The sequence below is a fragment of the Phyllopteryx taeniolatus genome, chromosome 18 (genome assembly GCF_024500385.1).
Source record: "Phyllopteryx taeniolatus isolate TA_2022b chromosome 18, UOR_Ptae_1.2, whole genome shotgun sequence".
NCBI classification, from domain to species: domain Eukaryota; kingdom Metazoa; phylum Chordata; class Actinopteri; order Syngnathiformes; family Syngnathidae; genus Phyllopteryx; species Phyllopteryx taeniolatus.
The window spans coordinates 11,793,554-11,813,545 of NC_084519.1; the positions used below are offsets into that span (position 1 = coordinate 11,793,554).

Here is a 19,992-nt window from a genome sequence, read left to right on the forward strand (position 1 = left end):
CTCATCAGTCTCTACTCCACAATGTTGTGTAACTGCCTTTACGAGACAATGGGGGTGCTTGTTTAAATGACACAGATTGGCGTCCTAACAGAGAACTGATGTGCTGGGAAGATTTTACATATGATTTGATCTTAGATTGTGAATCTTAAATCACACTTGAGACTTGTTACTGCTGCTGGTAACAACTGTCTGTCAAAATGTTTTTTGAAAGGGTATCTTTTATAAAACATGATGTAAGAGTCACATTCCTGCCTGCCATGTGTTGCTGGGCTTTTTGCTGACTTCCAGGGTAGGAATGTATTGTGCTGCTGATTATTCCCACACTAGCTCCACTCTTGTCTGGAATTGTCAGTTGATTTGAATTCATAAATATTACTCAGACGGTCTTGTTTTCATTTGTCCATTTCTACAATTATGCTGAAGAAAAGTGCTGAGTGTGCCAAACTAAACCATTTTATGTATATGAACAATAGATACTTATGCTGCATTCTCAAGTTTTTAATGGGGGATTGGGAGCATTTTATTTTTTGTAAGCAAACATGCATTTTTCTGATGAAATGAATAAAAAATATATTACCATTTAACTGGTCATTCGTTGGTCTAATTTTAATGTACCTTAAAGACTAACTGGTCTTACCAACACTGATAATGAATATATCGTCCATGTCTTGTTTTGCTTGCAAAGCAAGTTCACACACAATTAATGGTATTACCATCCATCCATTTTCTGAGCCGCTTCTCCTCACTAGGGTCGCGGGCGTGCTGGAGCCTATCCCAGCTGTCATCGGGCAGGAGGCGGGGTACACCCTGAACTGGTTGCCAGCCAATCGCAGTAATGGTATTACATACATCTGAAATAATTATGCTGAAGACATGTCCCTTACAGATTTATGTCACTTTTATTTATTTGTGTGGGGGACATGGTAAAATGCAGCAAGCCAATTTGTGCATTATTGTGCACTCTTAATCTAATGAACTACTGTATGAAGTAATTTATAATAAAAAAAATGCACCATTCAAATTACATTTAATAAAATGAAATATGCTCACATAAATCACTTTTCTATAGGCTTTAGTATATTATGGTATAAATGACTTGCTGCCATGGCCAGACAACATGGGGAATACATTGGATTCAATGTGTGCTACTTTGGCCATCACCATTGGAGTATTTGAAATGTAAGGTGACAGCATGTCAATCTAATCATTAGAAACTGTTGGTAGCTTACATACCTATGGTACATATACACATAAAACAATCAATGGGAGAATGCCCAGTGGGTACACTTTGTGGTCGTCGATGACCAATTTGTTTCTCCACTAACAATAACATTGTGTTCATACCAGTACTTTAACGTCGATTTTAGTCACTGCTTAGTTTACTGCTTAGCTGCTTATTAATCGCCACTACCATTTACAGGCATTAGGCATTTTTAAACCAGGAACTGACAAAATGACTGTATTCTTTCCAATTGTTTGCCAGTTAGAGGGCATGTGTCACTAACTGCTTGGAGCCATATGTTGCTTTGCTATATTTAGACCTGACAATACACGTCTATGATGTGTATGGCAGGGATCGGTTTGAAAGTTTATCTCAAATAATTTCCTTTAAAAGGTTCCATTTACTATATAGGATTTTCCCCACTTTATACAAACAATTATAGGGGGGGAAAGGCAGCAAGTACTCTTGAAAATATTACATTAGAAACAGAATAAGTTGATGAGTATTTTTTGTTTCTTATACTACCCTTAAAATGTTGTTTGGGATCTTTCCCCCCCAAATCAAATGAATACATATTTCGTTGGTAGATTATTACAATTTTGTCAAAAAGTACATTTGCTAATACAGTTTTCAAACTGATACTGGCCGAAAGCATATACAGGACACAAGGTGTATGCAGTAAAAACTGTCTTTAATTAAGGAAACGGGTTTTAAATAGTGCAATACGACATACAAATGAGGCACAATAGACAGCGGGTGTGAAATGAACAAAATGTATAACATGAAAAACAGAATAGACCAGCATCATGGATACAGATCACATTTAGTGTCCGGTTTTGTATCTCATTCTTAGAATGGTCTGTCTGTTACAAAGATTGTAGTTTTGGTGTCGTTATCCATGGAAGTTAGTTGAACTGATGAAGAAAGGGAAAAGGAATATCCACCTCCATCTGTCTGTCACCAACTCTTACGAAAGGTTCAACAGTTTTACTTTTTTCCTTTAGGATTCTAATGATATTGTTATGGAAAGCATTTGCACGTTTCAGCATCAAGTCAATTGAGTACTGGATGTCTGATTGGAGTTGTTCAGTGGAGATGTTGGCCAGAATGTTCTGGAGGTTTGTTGTCATAGTTTTAAGGTATTCGCTAATTATGTGGTGGACCTTCTCAATCTGCTTAACAACACTAGTAAAGACATGGGAGTCAATGGCTTCCTGGTACATGTCGGTGACAAGGGCGGGGAGCTTCGCTACATCTTGTGATCTTAAAATTTCGAGGAGCTTCTTATTTAATGCAGAAAGATCCCTGAGAATATCTTCAATTGTGTTTCCTCCCACATGTCTCACTGTGGCACTCACTTGGTCCTGTACTATCCTCAGAGCTCTAAAAGTGTCATTTAGAATGTCTCTTCCACTGACAATCAGGCTAGAACCCGGAATTTTAAATTCAATGGCTTCAAAGGACTCAACGGCTGCTTTCACCGTGAAAAATAAAAACTTTGAGACATTCTGAATCACCTCGTCATATACTTCAGCAACAAAGGTACTGCATTTCTGATAGACCTCAAGACCCGACAGCCTTTGTACATAGCCTGGGATTAGAAACTTGGTCTCTCTCAGGAATTTAACTGCAGCGTCAAGAAAAGTCTCAACCTTTTGTTGGTATTTTCTAACGATAATATTGGTCTGATCTTTGACAGATGTCAGCATATCGGAGGGATTAACTGCTGCAAAGTTGTCAACAGCCCTATTCAACATCACTGTACCCTGGTTCCTAGCCTGCTGGAAAGAACCCTCAAGGCTTCGTGCATATCTGCTAATTTTATCATAAGTCATGATAGCAGGAGTGGTGACTGTTTGGACTACCACAGGTGCATTCTTCTTCAGTCCCAGCATCATCTCATATGGCATCTCCATGTTCCAGGAAGTCTGAATATTCAGCTTTTCAGAGTTCATCACAGACATTTTCAGGGCCAAGATATCAATGTCCGTTTGTGGTTCAGTCTGCAGAATAGCACATTGTTACAAAATGTACGAATACATTATTTTCTCTCATGTTTCAATAAAAATGTAAAACCAAAAAAAAAAAAAAAGTTAGTACTTACAGGGTAGCGACCATAGAGTCTTGCTCTCACTTGTGCTGGACGCTTGGTCTGCATTTGAATTCCAACGTGACCAGCAGATGTGGTGGACAGAGAGAAGACAAGACTGTTTCCAGTAATCTCCTGGTGGACTTCCATGGTCTCATAAGGCAGATTGACCTTGACTGAATTGCTGATGGAGGCGTCAAACTTTTCACAATTTAAGATGATGGTGCTGCCATGGTCTCCTTCCAACATTGTATTTTTTACAGCAAGGAGAGAGGCCATCTTGAATCCGCCAAACATGTTAACATTGGTGTTTCCCTGAATTTTTCCTGTCAGAAACTCAAATTGTGATGATGAGGATGCATCAAGTTTGATGATGAAGCTGTCTTGGTTGAGAATGCTGGCATTGCTTTTGAGAGTGATCATTGGTGCTTTCATGGAGAACTCAAAGGTCAGATCACCCATCACGGGAATCTTTATGCTCTGAATTTTGGGCAGAGTGATTCTGGGAAGGGTAAACTTGCTGATAGCTGATGGAACATGCAGAGCTGGCATTGTGACAAGACTGGTGTCTGGGAGCGGAATGGTGAATGTTGACATCTCAACATTGATCACTGGTACTTTGTATGCAGGAATCGTAAGTGTTTTAGGTAATTCAATATTATATTGTTCATACTTTGCCTGTGCATTGGCATAGGTTGAAGCCAGAATATCAGCAGCCTTATCTTTGCCGATGAGCACTTTCTTGTGTAGATTCTTGATGTTGGTGTTAATGACATTGATGACGGGATCTGCATTAATGTTTATGGTGAACATCTCTGGGTTCTTCATGTATTTAATCTTGGAGCTCATGTCAAAGGTCTGCTGTGTCGTACTGAGGAGATAACCCAGACTAGCATCTTCCCACAGTGAGAAATCCACCACTTTTGGTGTCCTCATTCCATAATATGGCACTGTTATTTCAGGAATAGTGATTGGTTGCCTCAAGAGATCAAGATTTGCCTCTCCATTAATCTGAGTAATAATATTAATTTCCCTTTCACCATTATCCATTTTGACGTAATGGGAATATTTGTATTGGTTGACTCTGGCCATTCCAGTCCAGCTGGCCTGCTGCACTTCAGGGTTCAGTGTAAGAAAGATGTCATTATTGAACTCCATCATTCCATCGAGCTTGAATGGAAGGAAAAGTTTGGAATTTCCCTTATTCTTGCTGTCAAATGTGAGCTCAGTAGGTGTGATCAAGGCAAGGGCGGAGCTTGAAAGAGTTCCCTCAATCAGTTGTGCATTATGAGAGGCAGTGAGATCAATTTTTATGTCTTCAACCCTAGCCTGGAACTTTATGTCTAAAACACTCCCCTTCATCACAGGTGTTTCTGTCTCAACTTTAGCATCTACAATTGCATGGCGGAAAATGCAGATATCAGCAACCACATTCTGATTGGTTTTAAAGCCTCTGCAGCTTGTTGCACCAATGAAAGTCACTTTAGCTGTGTGTAGATCCATGACTAAGTCCATGTTACTGTTGTGAGTTGCCTCATCTGAGAAATCCCGAATGGCATATTTTGCATTAGCCAGAGTGTTCATTTTCAGATGTGCAGAGCCTGCTTCCAGTGCAAGATTAGTCTTTTGCGTTGATGACACGTGAGTGAAGATGTTGAGAGGGGGCATGTTGAGGTCATGATTATAGTCCGTATTTACACTTGTAGAGAGTCCATCTTCCATGGCAAAGAACACATTGTTGACGAGATCTGCAGAATACAATTCGGTGGATATCTTTGCAGTAGTGTCAGCAGAACCTTGACCTGACAGGCCATAGATAGTCATTGTTCCCTTGTGGTCGAGTTTAAAAGATGACTGATCAATCTTAATAGACTCAGAAATTGCCAGACGGCTCATCTTGGGCACAGCCAAATGTGCATTGGCATCTATAGTAAACTGGAGGACCGTCAAAGTAGATGTGGCCTGAGAATTAAGGTTCAGTTTGAACTCTGGTGTGACTGATGTAGCTGTGGTGTTTTCCAGATCTGCTGTAGTCCTGAGTTTGTAATGTGGCGAGTTGATTTTAAACTCTCCGTAGAGTTTTCCAAAACAGGGAATCTTGCTCATATCTGTTACTTTTTCTTTCAGCTCCAGTGTTAATTTGTCATAATCGAAGGATTGTATTTTCTGTACCATTCTCATAGCATAATCCCTCATGTCCTCAATCAGCTGTTTGAAGTCAAAAGAGTATAGCTCATTTACAAACTCCTCAATAGGTACCATAACCTTTTTAATCAAAGGCTGGATGTCAATTGACCTAAGAAGGGCAAATACAGACTTAATCTTTTCCCTCACTTGATATTCCTTCATAATTTTGACAACCTCATCCATCACTGCTCCGATCATCTTGTCAACCTCATACTTGGACAGAATTTCCTCCATTTTTTCATAAATTACATTGAATCTATTAGAGATGTTATGTTTCTGTATCCAAGCCATGATAGCATCCTTGACTGATTTCAACACATTGAAGACTTTTTCTGTTGGCAACTTGGCTGTCAGGTTGGTCAAGACATTTTCAAAGGAGTTGACATATTTTTTTACATTTTGGGCAATGAGGCTTAAGTCAAAGTTGTCAATGACCTCCTTCAGTTCAGATACTTTGTTCTGAATCGTGGTACCGATCTCATACTCGGTGTTAATGTCTTTCAGCAATTCAATGCCATTGTCGGTCAACCTCATTACTGTCTTTTTTACAACTTCAATAATTGCAGGAATGTGCTCGGTGAAAGGGATCTGGATGAAATGGCTATCAGTGTTCTTGTCATACTTCACAAATCCAGACACACTGTAGTCTTGAATGGTTTCACTAAAGAGGTTTGTGGTGACTGCTCCTCTCATGTCAATAGCCATTCTCTCTGCATTGTTGTAGGCCCCCAATTCCTGATCAAAAGTGTGGTCATTTACCTTAGATTTAACTGTCAGGTGAACGCTTTGTTCTTGAAGACTCATGGTGCTGCTGAGCTTGTTGTCCACATTGGTCTTGATTGTGGGTCTGCCTTTAATCTCATGAGTGGTTGAAGCTCTGTATTCAAACGAATGCGTGAAGAGGAGGGGTTCTGCTTTCAGGAGGAATTTGCTATATAGTTCCCCACTCTGCTGTCCATACAAAGATACTCCACCATTTGAGTTTAACAAGGCATCAACGGTAAGGGAGAAGGGTTCAGCAACAGCATTGATCTTACTGTCAAAACGAAGAGACTGAGATTTGTAATCAGCAACATTGTTGAATTTCACAGTTAGACCAGCAACCTCCATTTCTGTGGCATGTGTTATCTGAGATCCCAGGATGTTACCGTTGGTGTTGCACTTTGTAGACAGGATCATGTTCATGAACTTCACTTCATAACTGTGCTTGAGTTCATCTTCTGACAAGTCTCCCCTCACTGTTCCGGTCAGCTCCATGTTGTAGGGTTGTGCCTTGAACTGGGCATCATTATTAAAGTTTATCTCCATGATCTTCAGATTATTTTTGATCATGGCTGAGGCTGTAAAACGCTCCATGGTAACTGTGATGTCATGCATGTAGGAGTTTCTTGTGTTAAGGAAGCTGTCAGTCTTGGTGTGGAGGGTCAAAGATCTTGGTGTAAGAGAAAGGGAATTAGAATTATCGGTCCGCATTTCATTGAAAGATCCAACGATGTTGTTGGATAAGATCAGACCATCTTCACTTATTCTGAAGTTCATTGTGTTTCTTGTGTTGATGGCCAAGATGTCACCGTTAAAAACGCCATTTAGGTAGACTTCATAGCTTGCAATCTTTCCTTCAACATTAAAATAAACTTTGTTCTCTTTAGTGCCTCCCTTTGTGGTGAGAGACATGGTGGCACCATTAGCATCAAGTCCACTGTGGAAAATATTCTCAAAGGTCACTGGGCTGTGCTGAGCAGTTGTGGTACAGCTGGTGGTCAGGCCATTGGCGTTCAAGGCCAAGGTTGCCTTGTGAGAGGCAAGGCTCGAAAAGATGTTAATAGAGGCATCAGCATTGAGCTCCAAGCCAGAAGGATTCAGGGAACCAGTTAGCAAAGAGTAGGCACGGTTCACTGTATCTTCAGCTGTATTTCCTATACGGAGGCTGGCTTGATATTCAGAGGCTGAGAACTCAACTTGGCTCTGAAGCATTCTCTGACCAGTTTTGGTCACAGAGTTAGAGAGAATGCTGAGCTTGACATCCTTGTAGTTAAGGTTAATTTTTGTCGAGTGCTTGATGGGGTCACTGTTGATGTTAGTGTTAGACTCAATCATAAGATTCTCATTTGCATATACAGACTTGATCTTATTTGTAACCTTCAGAATTTCAGAGTTTGCTCTCAGTGTGCTCTCCAATCTGACTTCTTTCTTTGCATGGTCAGCTGAGAAGGTGTTGAGATAAGTGGTACTAGCAGTTAAAGATCCAATGGTGACACTTCCATCAGCATTGATGTCTCCCAATAGCTTGGCTGAATCAAGAGTGAAGTGCTTGGTAATCTCCAGAGAGGTCCGCAAACCCAGGGGGGCAGCAGCATGGATGTTGTATTTTCCTGATGATGTTACATTGTCTGAGACAGCAATAGTCTCCTCCATGTTAACCCTTGTACTCACAAACTCGTGCACCAAGGAACCATTCAGGGTGAATTTCAGTGTTTTCTCAGTTGTATCAGTAACTTCTGTAGCTCCTTTAAACACAAAAACAGTGACATTTTAACACTATGCCATTGTTCAATTGATCTTCATAAATTTTTAAAATATCTGGTTAAAGTAATAAATCAAATTACCTTCAGTCGTGAAAGACAGAAGTTTGATGGGACTGGTAGCCTGAACCTTGAATTTGGCCAAATAGTTTGGAGAGTCCACAGTATTGTTGCCTGCTGACACAGTTGTCTCCCAGTTGTAATAGTTGCTGTTCACCTTGGCAGACACTTCCACCATTCCAATAAGGGGCAGGTTGATCTCTTGCTCAGAGGGGATGGTAAATTTGGGAATTTCCATCTGCTGTGGTGCAAGCTCCACACCCAGCAGTGGCATGGTGATTATGTTAGGGAAGATGAACAATTCCTCAGAGGATTTCCCTCCAAGTGGCAGGGGGATACTGATGGTCAGATAGTCCTTGTTGAACTGGTAGCGGAATTTGCTTTCCCTAATGATTAGATGAAAATAGATACCAAATATTACTTTTAGTTTTACGTAAGCTTCTTTTACGTGTTAACATTTATAGCCAATTCTTACAATCAGTAAGGAGTTTTTTCTTACATGTTCATAAATAGGTTCTCAGGCATGGATGGCATTTCCACCTTTGCAATATTGTTCCTCAGAGTCTCCACATAGGGGACATCAGCTGAGATCTTGTTCATCCAGATGTTGCTGGCCTTAAGAGAAAACACATGTATTTTGTTGTTGTTTTGTTTACATTTGAACGTGAATTAAGTCAAAGTCTTCAGTATAAGTAAACTCACCTCAAATGCTTTGTTGACAATATGACGCAGTTTCATGTCAGTGTTACCAACCCGATGATCCATGGCATCCTCAGCAAACTGCCTAACCCAGGCCCTGAGGGCTCCAGTATAAGGTACCAGGACTTTGGTCTCAGCGTTCATGTTTGACATCAGTTTAACCTCTGCCTGATCTGTGCCTGAAATACGGAATATTGTATCTTTTAGCTTCTGTAGTGAACACACATATTCAATGTTGGTTTTGTGTATGTGATTTTCAAGACATACCATATTTGAATGTGACTGACTGAATCGAGGATGTCTCTGGGAGCTTCATATCACTTTTGATCTCAAAAATTAATTCTTCAGCTTTACTCATGGTGGCAGAGATGGTAGCATCTGTCTTCAGAGAGGGGACCACCAACTGAACCTGCAGCATGCCATCAGTCATGGCCTGAATGCTAAAAAAATAATTTAAAATTGAAAATTAGAGCATGCATAAAAAAAAGAGAAGGTTCCTGTTAATTGGAGCCTTGGGCCGTGTCAGAGTTCTGAGTTACTGGTTTGTTTACTTACTGGGCGCGACCAGTCAGAGTGAGCTGTGGCACATTCTTGTTGGAAAGCTCAAGGGTGAGGGCTTTGCCTTTGGTGCTGCTATCAGTCAGGCCAACCTTGATTCCAGCTTCGACATCAAAGTCAGGTATCTGGATTTGGCTGGTGAAGACATTCCTGTTCCTGTTGTATTTCATGGTGGCGGAAGCTTCTGCAGCCTGAGCCCCTGCGTAGTTGGAAACAAATCTAACGTCACGTGTGATGCTGAGAGAAGTGTGAACTATTCTCAGAATAAAAGAGGTTGATAGGTATCGTCTTCCTAAATGTGGCACTTATACCTTCAGTTTTCAGAGTAATCTTCAGGGAATCCACCTTCTGGCGGCCATCATTTCCTTCATTGAGGAGTGTGTATGCAATAGTAGCTGTGTATGAGACCTTGGGCTCGATGTCAATTCCAAACCTGAGATGCAGAGGACAAACATTTAGCTAGTTTTCTTGAAAAAGTAACAAAAGGCTTCAGTCAAAAATCTAAATAATCATCATAAATATGCTATAATTCTTTAAAGATAACTGTCAAAATGTCAAATTCATATGCATTAAATGATCCTTAATACATTATTTCATTCCATATTTTTCAACTTACATTGTCTCTCCAGCCAGAGGGAAGTAAACATCACTTTTACCGCGTACATCAACTTGAAGTTTTTTTGTGCAATACTTGATTCCATAGAGAGAGTCACAGTTCACATTACCCATATTGTGTGGGATTATGGCAGCCTTGCCATCACCAACAATCATCACTCTATTGCTATGTAAAACAGATAACAGAAATAGTTTTTAAAAAGTTACCATTTTATGATTTCATATGATAAACAGCTACAATGAACTAATATAAATTATTGCTGAAGATGGAAAATTCATTGCTACTGTATGCACTCTAATGGCCTATTTGGCAAAGACAAAATACAAACCCAAACTACTTTTTCTGATAATTTTTTTTTACCTGATTCTAAAAAGCTTTGCAGGGCCTTGTGCAGCCGGAATCGAAAGCTTGACCTGGTTTGACTCCATGGTTAGCTTTGCATTGAGTGCACTCTCGTGGTACAAGCTGGTGTGCATCTCGACAGTAGAGACAACAAATTCGGGGACATGGACGCCCATTTGGGTCACAAACTCAACGCCAACAGACGGCATGAACAACAGTTCATTCTGTGTTGAACCAAACAGATTGTATGAATAGAAACGTGATACAGACGATCACAATAAATTATAATTGGCTATTGATGAGAAAAGAGAAGAGAAAATGTACCATGTTTGGGGAAATGCGAAGTCCTCCCTTAGCTCCGGGAGTAAAGGTGCCTGACAGAGAAAAGGTCAGAGGCAACCCAGAGGCAGTTGGAAGGACAAATTTGTTGTCCATGAACATGTAATGGATAAAGATCTCATTGTCTGTGCCGGACATCAGTTTAGACACCACCTAAAAAAAAGAAATAATCAGTTTAAATGTACTCATGCTGTGCTTTATAAATATCATGAAATTAGAAAATATGGAATACCTGGGTAGGGAGGATCTTAAGGAAAATCTCTGCATACATTTTAGCATTATCAGCAATAAACTTCAAATCGCTGGCCTTGATGTAGCCAAGCTCTGTTCCCATAATCTTAAGGTAGGCCATGGCCTCTGGAGATTCTTGATCCTGCAAATCCTTTACCAGCTTGTTGAAATTGCGAACAATTTCTCTCATAAGATCTTCAGGTACCTTGGGAAAAAATTTGTTTGGATTCTTTTAATGGTGACATTAACTCATACTGAAAAGGGTACGGATTGAAACCAAAATACCTTCTGTCCTTCCGATTTCAAGGGAGCAACCCACTTCTCCAGAACCTCCATCATCTTGAGTGGCATCTTATTCTCCGCCCAGTACAGAGTCTTGGACAATGTGTCTGGGAAGAAGCCATTCTTTCCAAACAAAGCCTCAATAGAGGGTTCTGAGCCTTTTCCTTCGATTCCAAGCTATCCGCAGCACAAACAAGATTCAGAAATAGCGACCAGGTTACAATTTATCTGCCAACATTTCTATATTATGAACTTCAGTGTTACACACCTCCCACATGTCCATATTGTAGCCAAACACTTTCAGGGTAGATTCTAACATGACTTCTCTGGGCAGCTGGTTGCTAGGGTCAAAGATAACGTTGCCCTGAATACTGGCCTGCATGCTTTCATGTGCCATACCCAACTTGTAGTTGCGAGACTTTGTTGTATAGTCATTGTGTGTGCCCACATCAATGTCCTGCAGAGCGTCCATTATCTTCCTCCCAAGTCTGAAGTAAAAAAAAAACAACAACTTTATTTGTATATGGTTTCATAATTCAGGATGTGTACTTGCGCCAAATTACTTTTGGGTCTCAGGATCAGTGGAGGAGATGATGTTGTAGACATGGGAGGTCACAAAAGATTTGACGTGCTCATTCTGCTCCTGTTTCAGGATCTTCTTCACCATGTCAATGTCAGTATTTATAGGATTTCTCATCAGAATCAGGTAGGCTGCAAGGCGTTTCTGCACAGCACCTTTTGGATACTGACTCACCCTCTGGAGGTTTGAGCGAACCTGCACAGCAAATTAAAGTTTATTAATACACTTGTGGAAAGGATTCCCTATAAAACTGAAAGAATGTTTGTTCAGACAGGTTTTAGTTACCTCATCTGTCAAAGACATTCGTCTGAAAGCCTGGATGGCAGCAAGCTGAACAGAGAGTGTGGTTGCAGGCTGTCTCATGCATTTCAGCAGGGTGTTCTTAATAGCAGGGTCAGCATCTTCCATCACATCTCCAATGTTACCAACAACCTAGATTAAAGCGTAAAAACTTGTTACATTTTGAATAAAAGTAAGCAAAAGTAGAATAAATACAGAGTTGATCTCTCCTTTTTAGCTACATTGTATCAATTTCCACTTATCTCGGAATAATGTTTAAATGATTTCTTAATTTGTCTCTGAAAATGTTTGTCAATATATCCATATATCCATATATCCATATTTATGTGGTCAGAGACACAAAACTCACAAAACTGGAATCATAGAATTCTAATTCAGTGGCACTAGCCTAGCCTCTATTTGGTAATCGAATTAGATACAGCGTAGTGTACTTGTATGTATGTAGTGGGTATCCCAGTATCTGGAAGGATGATTGTTTTCTTGCCAAGCAATACAGAGGAGTGCTTGAACGAGGCACTCTCTCAACCTTGGGCGTAAACACTCTGTCTCTCTCACTGAATATGAATCGTGGCATCTATTTGGGCATGTGTAATTTAATGACCAACCCTCAATGTCAGGAAGGTCAGATCTTTCTCCCCAGAACAATCTGGGCCCAGAAGGGATGTCATGAAGTTAGAAACAGCAGTAATCTCTGGAGTGACTTTCCCCTCAGCCCGGTGCAGCCTAGCGACAAAGTTTGATATTACATTCTTTACACGAGAAATCACCCACTTCTACAACATAACTGGCATCACGACTGATGTTTACTTACCTCCTGACTACATTACTCAAGGCATACATGATGGGCTTGCTCTTCCTGTTCTGAGCCATGGCCAGCATATCCTTGACCATTAGGCGTGAAGGGTTAGGCAGCAGTGCCAGGGCGTAAACTGCCGCATCGACTTCAACAGCAGACTTGTCAAAGGTCCCGAGAACCCTCAGCATGGCGCTGGTGCACTCTGGTGTACCGCACTGTACCAGAGCTTGCATGGTCAGGGAGTCCGACATATCAATCATCTCAATTGCAGCAGCCTGCAGGACGTCAGCCTTCAGGCCACGCAGCTCAGACACCAGTTTGTGGAAGAGGGAGGCACGCTGCTCCCCATGACTGGTCTGGGACAGGGTCTTCAGCTGCTCCATTGTGGTAATGGCAGCATCTTGAGTTTGCACAGGGGACTTGTCATCAACAGGTTCAATTGGCAAGAAACGGGGGAGGGCCTCATCTGTTAAAACAAAAATTGCCACAAACCATTACACTGCATCCAGAAATGAACATTATTGGATAGATTCAAGCAAATTCTAAAAGCAATAACACTCACTATGATCAAAGACTCTGTCATTAATCTTGGCGGTCTCTCTCAGAGTCACAGTCTGCTTCACCAGAGTGGAAATTCCGTACTCGTTCCTATGTCGGGCACACAGTTACAGCAAATGAATAACAATGGAGAAAGCAGTAGTAAGATTCAAAGTGACAATATGAGTTTTTTTTTATGTAACTTTTGCCTATGATTATTTTGTTCACTCACTTGTGGGAGAGGGGCAGGAAGATATGCCTCTCTGTGCAGGTTCCACTGGTCATGTGTTTCTTCTGGTTGTCAAACTTGTAGTTGCAAGTCTGGTGGCTGCTAATCAGCTTGGACAAAGGATAGTGCTGAAAGTGGAGAGACATGAGCAAACATTCAGATGCAGTACTGTAATATGTTCCATTAACCCGAGTGGTTGAGTCAAAATGCTTTTACTAAGTACAGTAAATGCAGTTTTGAGGGAATGAGACACAGTTGTGGCTTTAGTAAGTGATAAGGAAGGTAGCTTGAGGCCTTTACCATTCCTGAGATGAGAGCCAGGGGACTGGTGGCCTGTTTGTGAGCGCTGAAGCTGTCACATCTGGAAAGATCCCTGCTGATAGTTACGTCGGTAGCAATGTCTCCTCTGGCGTTGACTGTGAAGTCGGTGGCGCAGACACCGTACACGGTGGGCTGGAAAGTCATTCATATTTAGGACTAGGGGACTGGAATCTGTCAGTGGCGTCCACACAGCTTTATATCAGATGGTCTTTCTGTTTCTTTCTGTTCGTTGAGTTTTGTTTTTAATAATGCTCTACTAATAAATATGGAGAAAATCAGGTCGTGCGTGAATATCAGTATTTTCATATACCTGTACTGGTAAATGTAACAGTCTACGAAAAAAGGAAATGCTAATAGTTGTTATGCTAACGAACAGCAAGATAGTACCTTGGATTTAACTTGGTGGTCTGTTGTCAGGTATTTTTGTGAAAGACAATACTGTAGCTCCAATACTAACATGCTAACAGTTGTTATTAGAATATTTAGCAAGATAACACTCTCAGTGGAGAAAGAGCTGAGGCACATGGATAAGGATTTTGCATTTTCCCCTGTGCTTGCATACTATTTCTAATGAGAATTTATACAATGCTAACACGCTAAGTTTGTTATGCTAACATGTAGCAAGATAGCAACCTGAGTACAGAATGCGCTAAGTTATAAGGTATTTAGTTTATGCTTAATGGATAATACATTGCAAAGCCTGAGTCTGAATAATAAGTCAGTTGGGGAGGGGGGGGGGGGGGGGGGGCTGTGTCATGTGACAGATGGCAACTGTATGGCTCAGTGACAGTATAACTTGCCATTTTCTAGGCAGTTCGCTGAAAATATGAACCTGGAACAAAGTGCTGTCGTGAATTTTCCTTGCTGAAAGTGAAATTAAGGGATTTTTAGTGGGTTTTTTAGTTGTTTTCTTTTGGTGTACAAAATCACCAAATTTCAGGCTACAGGAGATAATTGTGTGGCTAGGGTGATGAGTTCATTTGAGAATTTGTGATAGGGTTTTCTGCTGGCTCACACTCTAAAATCCAGTAAATTCCATCCCACTCTTATAAAACAGCGATTTTTGCTGAATTTGCTCTGCCTCTTTCAATCGACACAGAAGCACAAGTTTACATTTTAAGAAAAAAAAAAGAGTGACGGCAAGATAAAGATCAGAAGCGTGTCAAGAAAATGAGGTGGAAAAATGCGTCTGTTGGTTACCATATGGCAGAGCATCATTCCTCATTTTGTACGGCAGTACAGTACAGTTTTTGGGGAATTGCATTGCAATGGTAACAGAATAAAAAAAAAAAAAGAAGTTCCGATACTAGTGTGGATGAGACACATATTTTCATACCTCACGTTAAACAGTGTGGACCGCATTTTGTCTGGGAAAAAAAATGCCAAAACAAAACGGCAGAAGTACGAAAGAATAAGATATTAGTTAAGATATTAAGATGGGCTAGTTAGTTTCAGCAGTGTTTGCTCTGGAGCAGGCCCATATTTACAAAAGAGTTATATATTTAGTTTTTCCCCTTTCATTGCTCCTTCGTCGTGATTCAGTTTGGAATTGTGTTGACCTACGTTTGCTGTACCAGCTATTTGGTGACTAATTTTTGTTGTCTGTGTGATTCAAAATATTACATGGACTATACAATGGAAGCCAATCCAAAGTTAGTTTTAATATCTGAAAGGGTAAACATGTTTTCTGTTTTGCAGCAATCTAGTTGAATCAGATTGTCAAATCAATATGCCAGATTAAAGCCAATTATATGAGTAGGTGATGCCATGGGCGAGATAAAGTTATCTAGGACTTTGACCGGCTTGGTGATGTGGGAACACAAAGTGGACCATGTGCATATATCAGCTATGACTGTTCAAGATTATCTAGTCATTGTGCAACGTGTTTACCATTGCATGACTCTTCACCACAAACAGAAACAAACTCTGCTTTGATTGATTTAAAAAAAAAAAAAAAAAAAAAAAGACCACTCAGCCACAAACAGGCTCTCTCACCATTTCATTGTTCCTCTCTTCTTCCATGACGGGAACAAGGAGGGACGACACAATTCCTCTCTTGATGTTCAAGATGTTGACTGGCTCATCCTCCTCGGGGAAGAGTTTCACCTCAGTGTGCCGCTCAACTGTGACCTTCAGTGGGTTCCTGATGATATGGACGAATCGTCACTTACGACCTGATTCTACTTTTCTTCTTATATACACATTAATAATAATAATAATACATTTATTCTTTAAAAGAATGTTTATAAAGTGCTCTGACAGAACAGAAAAGCATATGGTTCATAAAACCGAATTAGACAAAATAACATGCATAAATACCCAAACAATCGTATATATATAACAACTATCGTACAAGCTATCATTTAAAATAGATTGAGGAATGTAGACCAGAAGTCACGATGTAGGTTTGTAAAAAAAATAAAATAAAGAGGTAGAAGATGACATCTCATAACAGTGAGATTCTGTAAAAGTGAGTTTTAAGAAGTGATTTGAAAAATGTCACCAATTTTGCATGTGTTATCTCCTGGGGCGTGTTTTTCCAAAGCCAAGGTGCCCTGATGGAGGATGCTCTATCACCTTTAGTTTTAAGCCTCAGGTTTGGAACAACCAGAATTCCATCATTTGAGGATCTCAGGCTGCTGGCGAGCTCATAAGGGATTACAAATTTTGTTATGCAGCTCAGAGTCAGACCCATACGTACTTTAAAAGTTACCTGTAAAGTTTAAAAATCAATTCTAAAAATAACTACAAGCCAATGTAATTAAGTTGCTGTAATTTCGTGTGCTACCTGGATAAAATAGCCTCTGTTTTTAAAAGTTAGTTTTAAAGACAGGCAAATAGACTTACTTGGCCATGGCGGCTTTGAAAGCCTGAGCTCCAGCAGCGGGGTGATACAGTGCCTTCCCGTCATCATCCACAGCAAAGATCTCGCTCAGAGAGCATTCTGTGGTGCGCAGGATGAAGCTGCAGGTCTGTGGCACTTCAAGCTCAACCTGGCAGTAGATGAACAACTGTTTAGTAAGGCTTTGCGTTCCTGACAGTCAGGACTGGGTAAGGACGATCGGTTCAGGTCACGAGACGCACTTGACAGGAGACTTTGGGGCCGCTCTTGTTGACATTGGCTCCGGGAACGCCATTGAAGGTCTCAGCCTCATAGTCGTACACAAAGCGCCTGAAGTTCCTGAACCTTTTAGCCACTGAAATGTGTTGTAAACATCAGTTAGACTTGAGCCACATTGAGTTTTTGTGCACTAAATCACAGCAACGCATGAGATCCGATACAAGGTCTGTATCAACATTTTTCCTACATCACAGTGAGAGGTGAGTATAAGAATTTGGAAATATCAGAAAGAGCTCTCAGTATGATGCACTGAACACTGCAGCCTAAAAAACAAACACATTGTCCCCAATCTATAACCTTAACTGTGTCAGTCAAACAACACTTAGCCCTAGTTTTGGCGTGGGGTTGACACAGAATTCAATGCGTTCACAAAGCATGTGCCTTACTATCATTTCTAAAAACAGAGGAAATTATTGAGAATAAATGGGAAACTTACATAAGCATGTTGGAGATTGTTCAGCCACACTTCCTACATCTTGCTCTGGAAAGAATAGCAAAATAATAATAATAATAATTTGGGATTTACTCAGTGGAGAATGACAATACAATCTGCACAATAAATAAATATGCTAGTATATATATAGAACATACAGTATGTCAAGAATAATGAAGAGTCTGTATTCCAAAAATGTATACTCTTGTCTTTCTTTGCATTAAAATGTTTTCATAGTTAATAGTACTTACGGGCTAGGGTGCATGTGCCCAGCAATAGCAGAAGGTAGATCCTGCTACGTCCCATATTGGGCTCAGCACCTGGAAATCCTTGTGGTAAAAAGAGTCCCCCTCCTTCAGTGAAGACTAATCCTTATGGTTTGATATGATGGCTTTTATAGTTCTGCCGTCTTACTGGACGTGATTAGCGGGACTTGCAAATGTGTTGCCCTTGTTCCAAAGTCTGAGCAGTCCTTGTGGCAGGCCAAAGGTAAAATATTTCACAAACTAAGGCATGATGTCAGCACTGGGTGGGGGTGTTTGCTGTGATAATGCCGAATATTCTGATTTGGTATTTTAGGAGATTTTTCACACTTATAAAAGGTCACTGAAATAAAGTAGCAAGTTTTTTCCCCCCTCAAATTATTGTGATAGTTCTATAGCTTCTTAAAATGGATTGACATGTCAGGAAACAAGAGTTATTCACTAATGAGTCACATCTAGAACCTTTAAAACAGAAAACCTTTGCACTTTTGGCTTAACGATATAAATCATATTGACTGAGAAAGAAATGACTCACCCGCCGCTTATGTTAGTGAGTGTATGACAACATAATATATTAAGTTATAATTTTTTGAAATTTGAATTGCATTGAATACTTTATTTTGAACATGGGTGATAAATAAATAAATCAAGCTAAATTGTACATATTCGAAAAGGAGTAGGAAGAAGTAAAAACGTATCCCCTCTCTCTACTTTGTTATGATACTATTACATCAGCTTTTAGACGTGATCTACTCTTATTTCTGCAACATAGAATAACTAATAAATATTTCTATATACTGTATATATTTTTAAGGCATATCATTTCATGGATGGGCAACACTTTTTTGTCAGTTCTTCAGATCCTCCTGAGGCCAAACTAAATTTATGAAAACAATATGATTGAACGATTAGAGGTGCATCTCTATCAAGCAATAAAAATATGAACACATTTATTTCTGTATTTCAATTAAATAAATTGAAAGTCATGGATTAACAACACAGAGTAAAATGTTTCATGATTTTACTTCTTTTATATAATTTTGATCATAGCTTACTGCTAATGAAAACCCAAAATAAAAATGGCAAGAAATTAGAATTTAAAATAAGAAACAATAAAAATTATTTAAAAAATAGACATTAAGTTAGGAATTGGAATTATGTTTTATTAATTCTGTATGGGCGGCACGGTGTAACGACTGGTTAGCACATCTGCCTCACAGTTCTGAGGACCCGGGTTCAATCCCCGGCCCCGCCTGTGTGGCGTTTGCATGTTCTCCCCGTGTCTGCGTGGGTTTTCTCCGGGCACTCCGGTCACCTCCCACATCTCAAAAACATGCATGGTAGGTTGATTGAAGACTCTAAATTGCCCGTAGGTGTGAATGTGAGTGCGAATGGTTGTTTGTTTATGTGTGCCCTGCAATTGGTTGCCGACCAGTTCAGGGGGTACCCCGCCTCTCGCCCGGAGATAGCTGGGATAGGCGCCTACACACCCGCGACCCTTGTGAGGAGAAGCGGCTCAGAAAATGGATGGATGGATGGAAAATTCTGTATGAGTCACTTTGAATGGAAATACCGAAACAAACGTTTATACAACATTAAAATGTATTGAGAGGCACGTGCATGCAGTATAATAATAAATATATTTTTTTTTAATAACAGTTCTCTTCAGTCATATTTATGTTTTGAATTGGTGGGCCCACTATCTGTAGGGTTTGGTGGGAGGGATTTTGTCATCAAATCCTCATGTAAGCATGAGGATTATACCATCCATCGATACCATTCACTGTACCGCTTATCCTCACTCGCGTGTTACAGTTATCTTTATCAGTTATCTTTTTAATCAAAACAAAGAATAGTAAAGGCCCACAATTACATCAGAATAATGACACCACCTATGAGCTTTTTTCTGTTAATAATATTTACAATGTATCGTCTGCGCAGGCAACAACAAAGACAAACGAACAAAAAACAAAGTGCACGAAATTCCTGAACAGAATCGCTTAAATTCTTTTCCCGGTCATGTCACAAGTTTTGTGATGTTATCAACACCTTCTGCTACCATGTAAATTGTTCTGTTTGGAATTGATTGACACTGTCAACAAATTATTAATTTATTCATTATTTTAACAATATGTGCATCATTATTGTTGTAGTTCTGCTATGCATCATTCTGAGAATATTTTGTAACGTCTTTTTTGTTAAATCTCTTATTAGGTTATACACCACCGCAAACTATAATCACAATAATAAATATCTCCATCCAGC

General features: G+C 40.0%; 1 protein-coding gene across 1 annotated transcript in view; it reads right to left on the reverse strand.

Annotated features, from left to right (window-relative positions):
• Positions 1-17,915, reverse strand: part of LOC133468701 (apolipoprotein B-100-like) — a 39,550-nt gene extending 21,635 nt beyond the window's left edge. The window contains 26 exon segments of the mRNA XM_061754907.1: positions 2,133-3,225; positions 3,327-8,005; positions 8,105-8,466; positions 8,580-8,695; positions 8,783-8,958; positions 9,047-9,219; positions 9,335-9,536; positions 9,649-9,770; positions 9,954-10,118; positions 10,314-10,519; positions 10,620-10,787; positions 10,867-11,070; positions 11,151-11,324; positions 11,416-11,635; positions 11,711-11,922; positions 12,013-12,159; positions 12,633-12,750; positions 12,839-13,289; positions 13,386-13,471; positions 13,593-13,717; positions 13,890-14,042; positions 15,906-16,053; positions 16,758-16,903; positions 16,995-17,107; positions 17,468-17,512; positions 17,716-17,915. Coding sequence (XP_061610891.1) covers positions 2,133-3,225; positions 3,327-8,005; positions 8,105-8,466; positions 8,580-8,695; positions 8,783-8,958; positions 9,047-9,219; positions 9,335-9,536; positions 9,649-9,770; positions 9,954-10,118; positions 10,314-10,519; positions 10,620-10,787; positions 10,867-11,070; positions 11,151-11,324; positions 11,416-11,635; positions 11,711-11,922; positions 12,013-12,159; positions 12,633-12,750; positions 12,839-13,289; positions 13,386-13,471; positions 13,593-13,717; positions 13,890-14,042; positions 15,906-16,053; positions 16,758-16,903; positions 16,995-17,107; positions 17,468-17,512; positions 17,716-17,770 — 9,859 coding nt within the window. The 5' untranslated portion in view covers positions 17,771-17,915.
• Between the last annotated feature and the right edge of the window lie 2,077 nt (positions 17,916-19,992).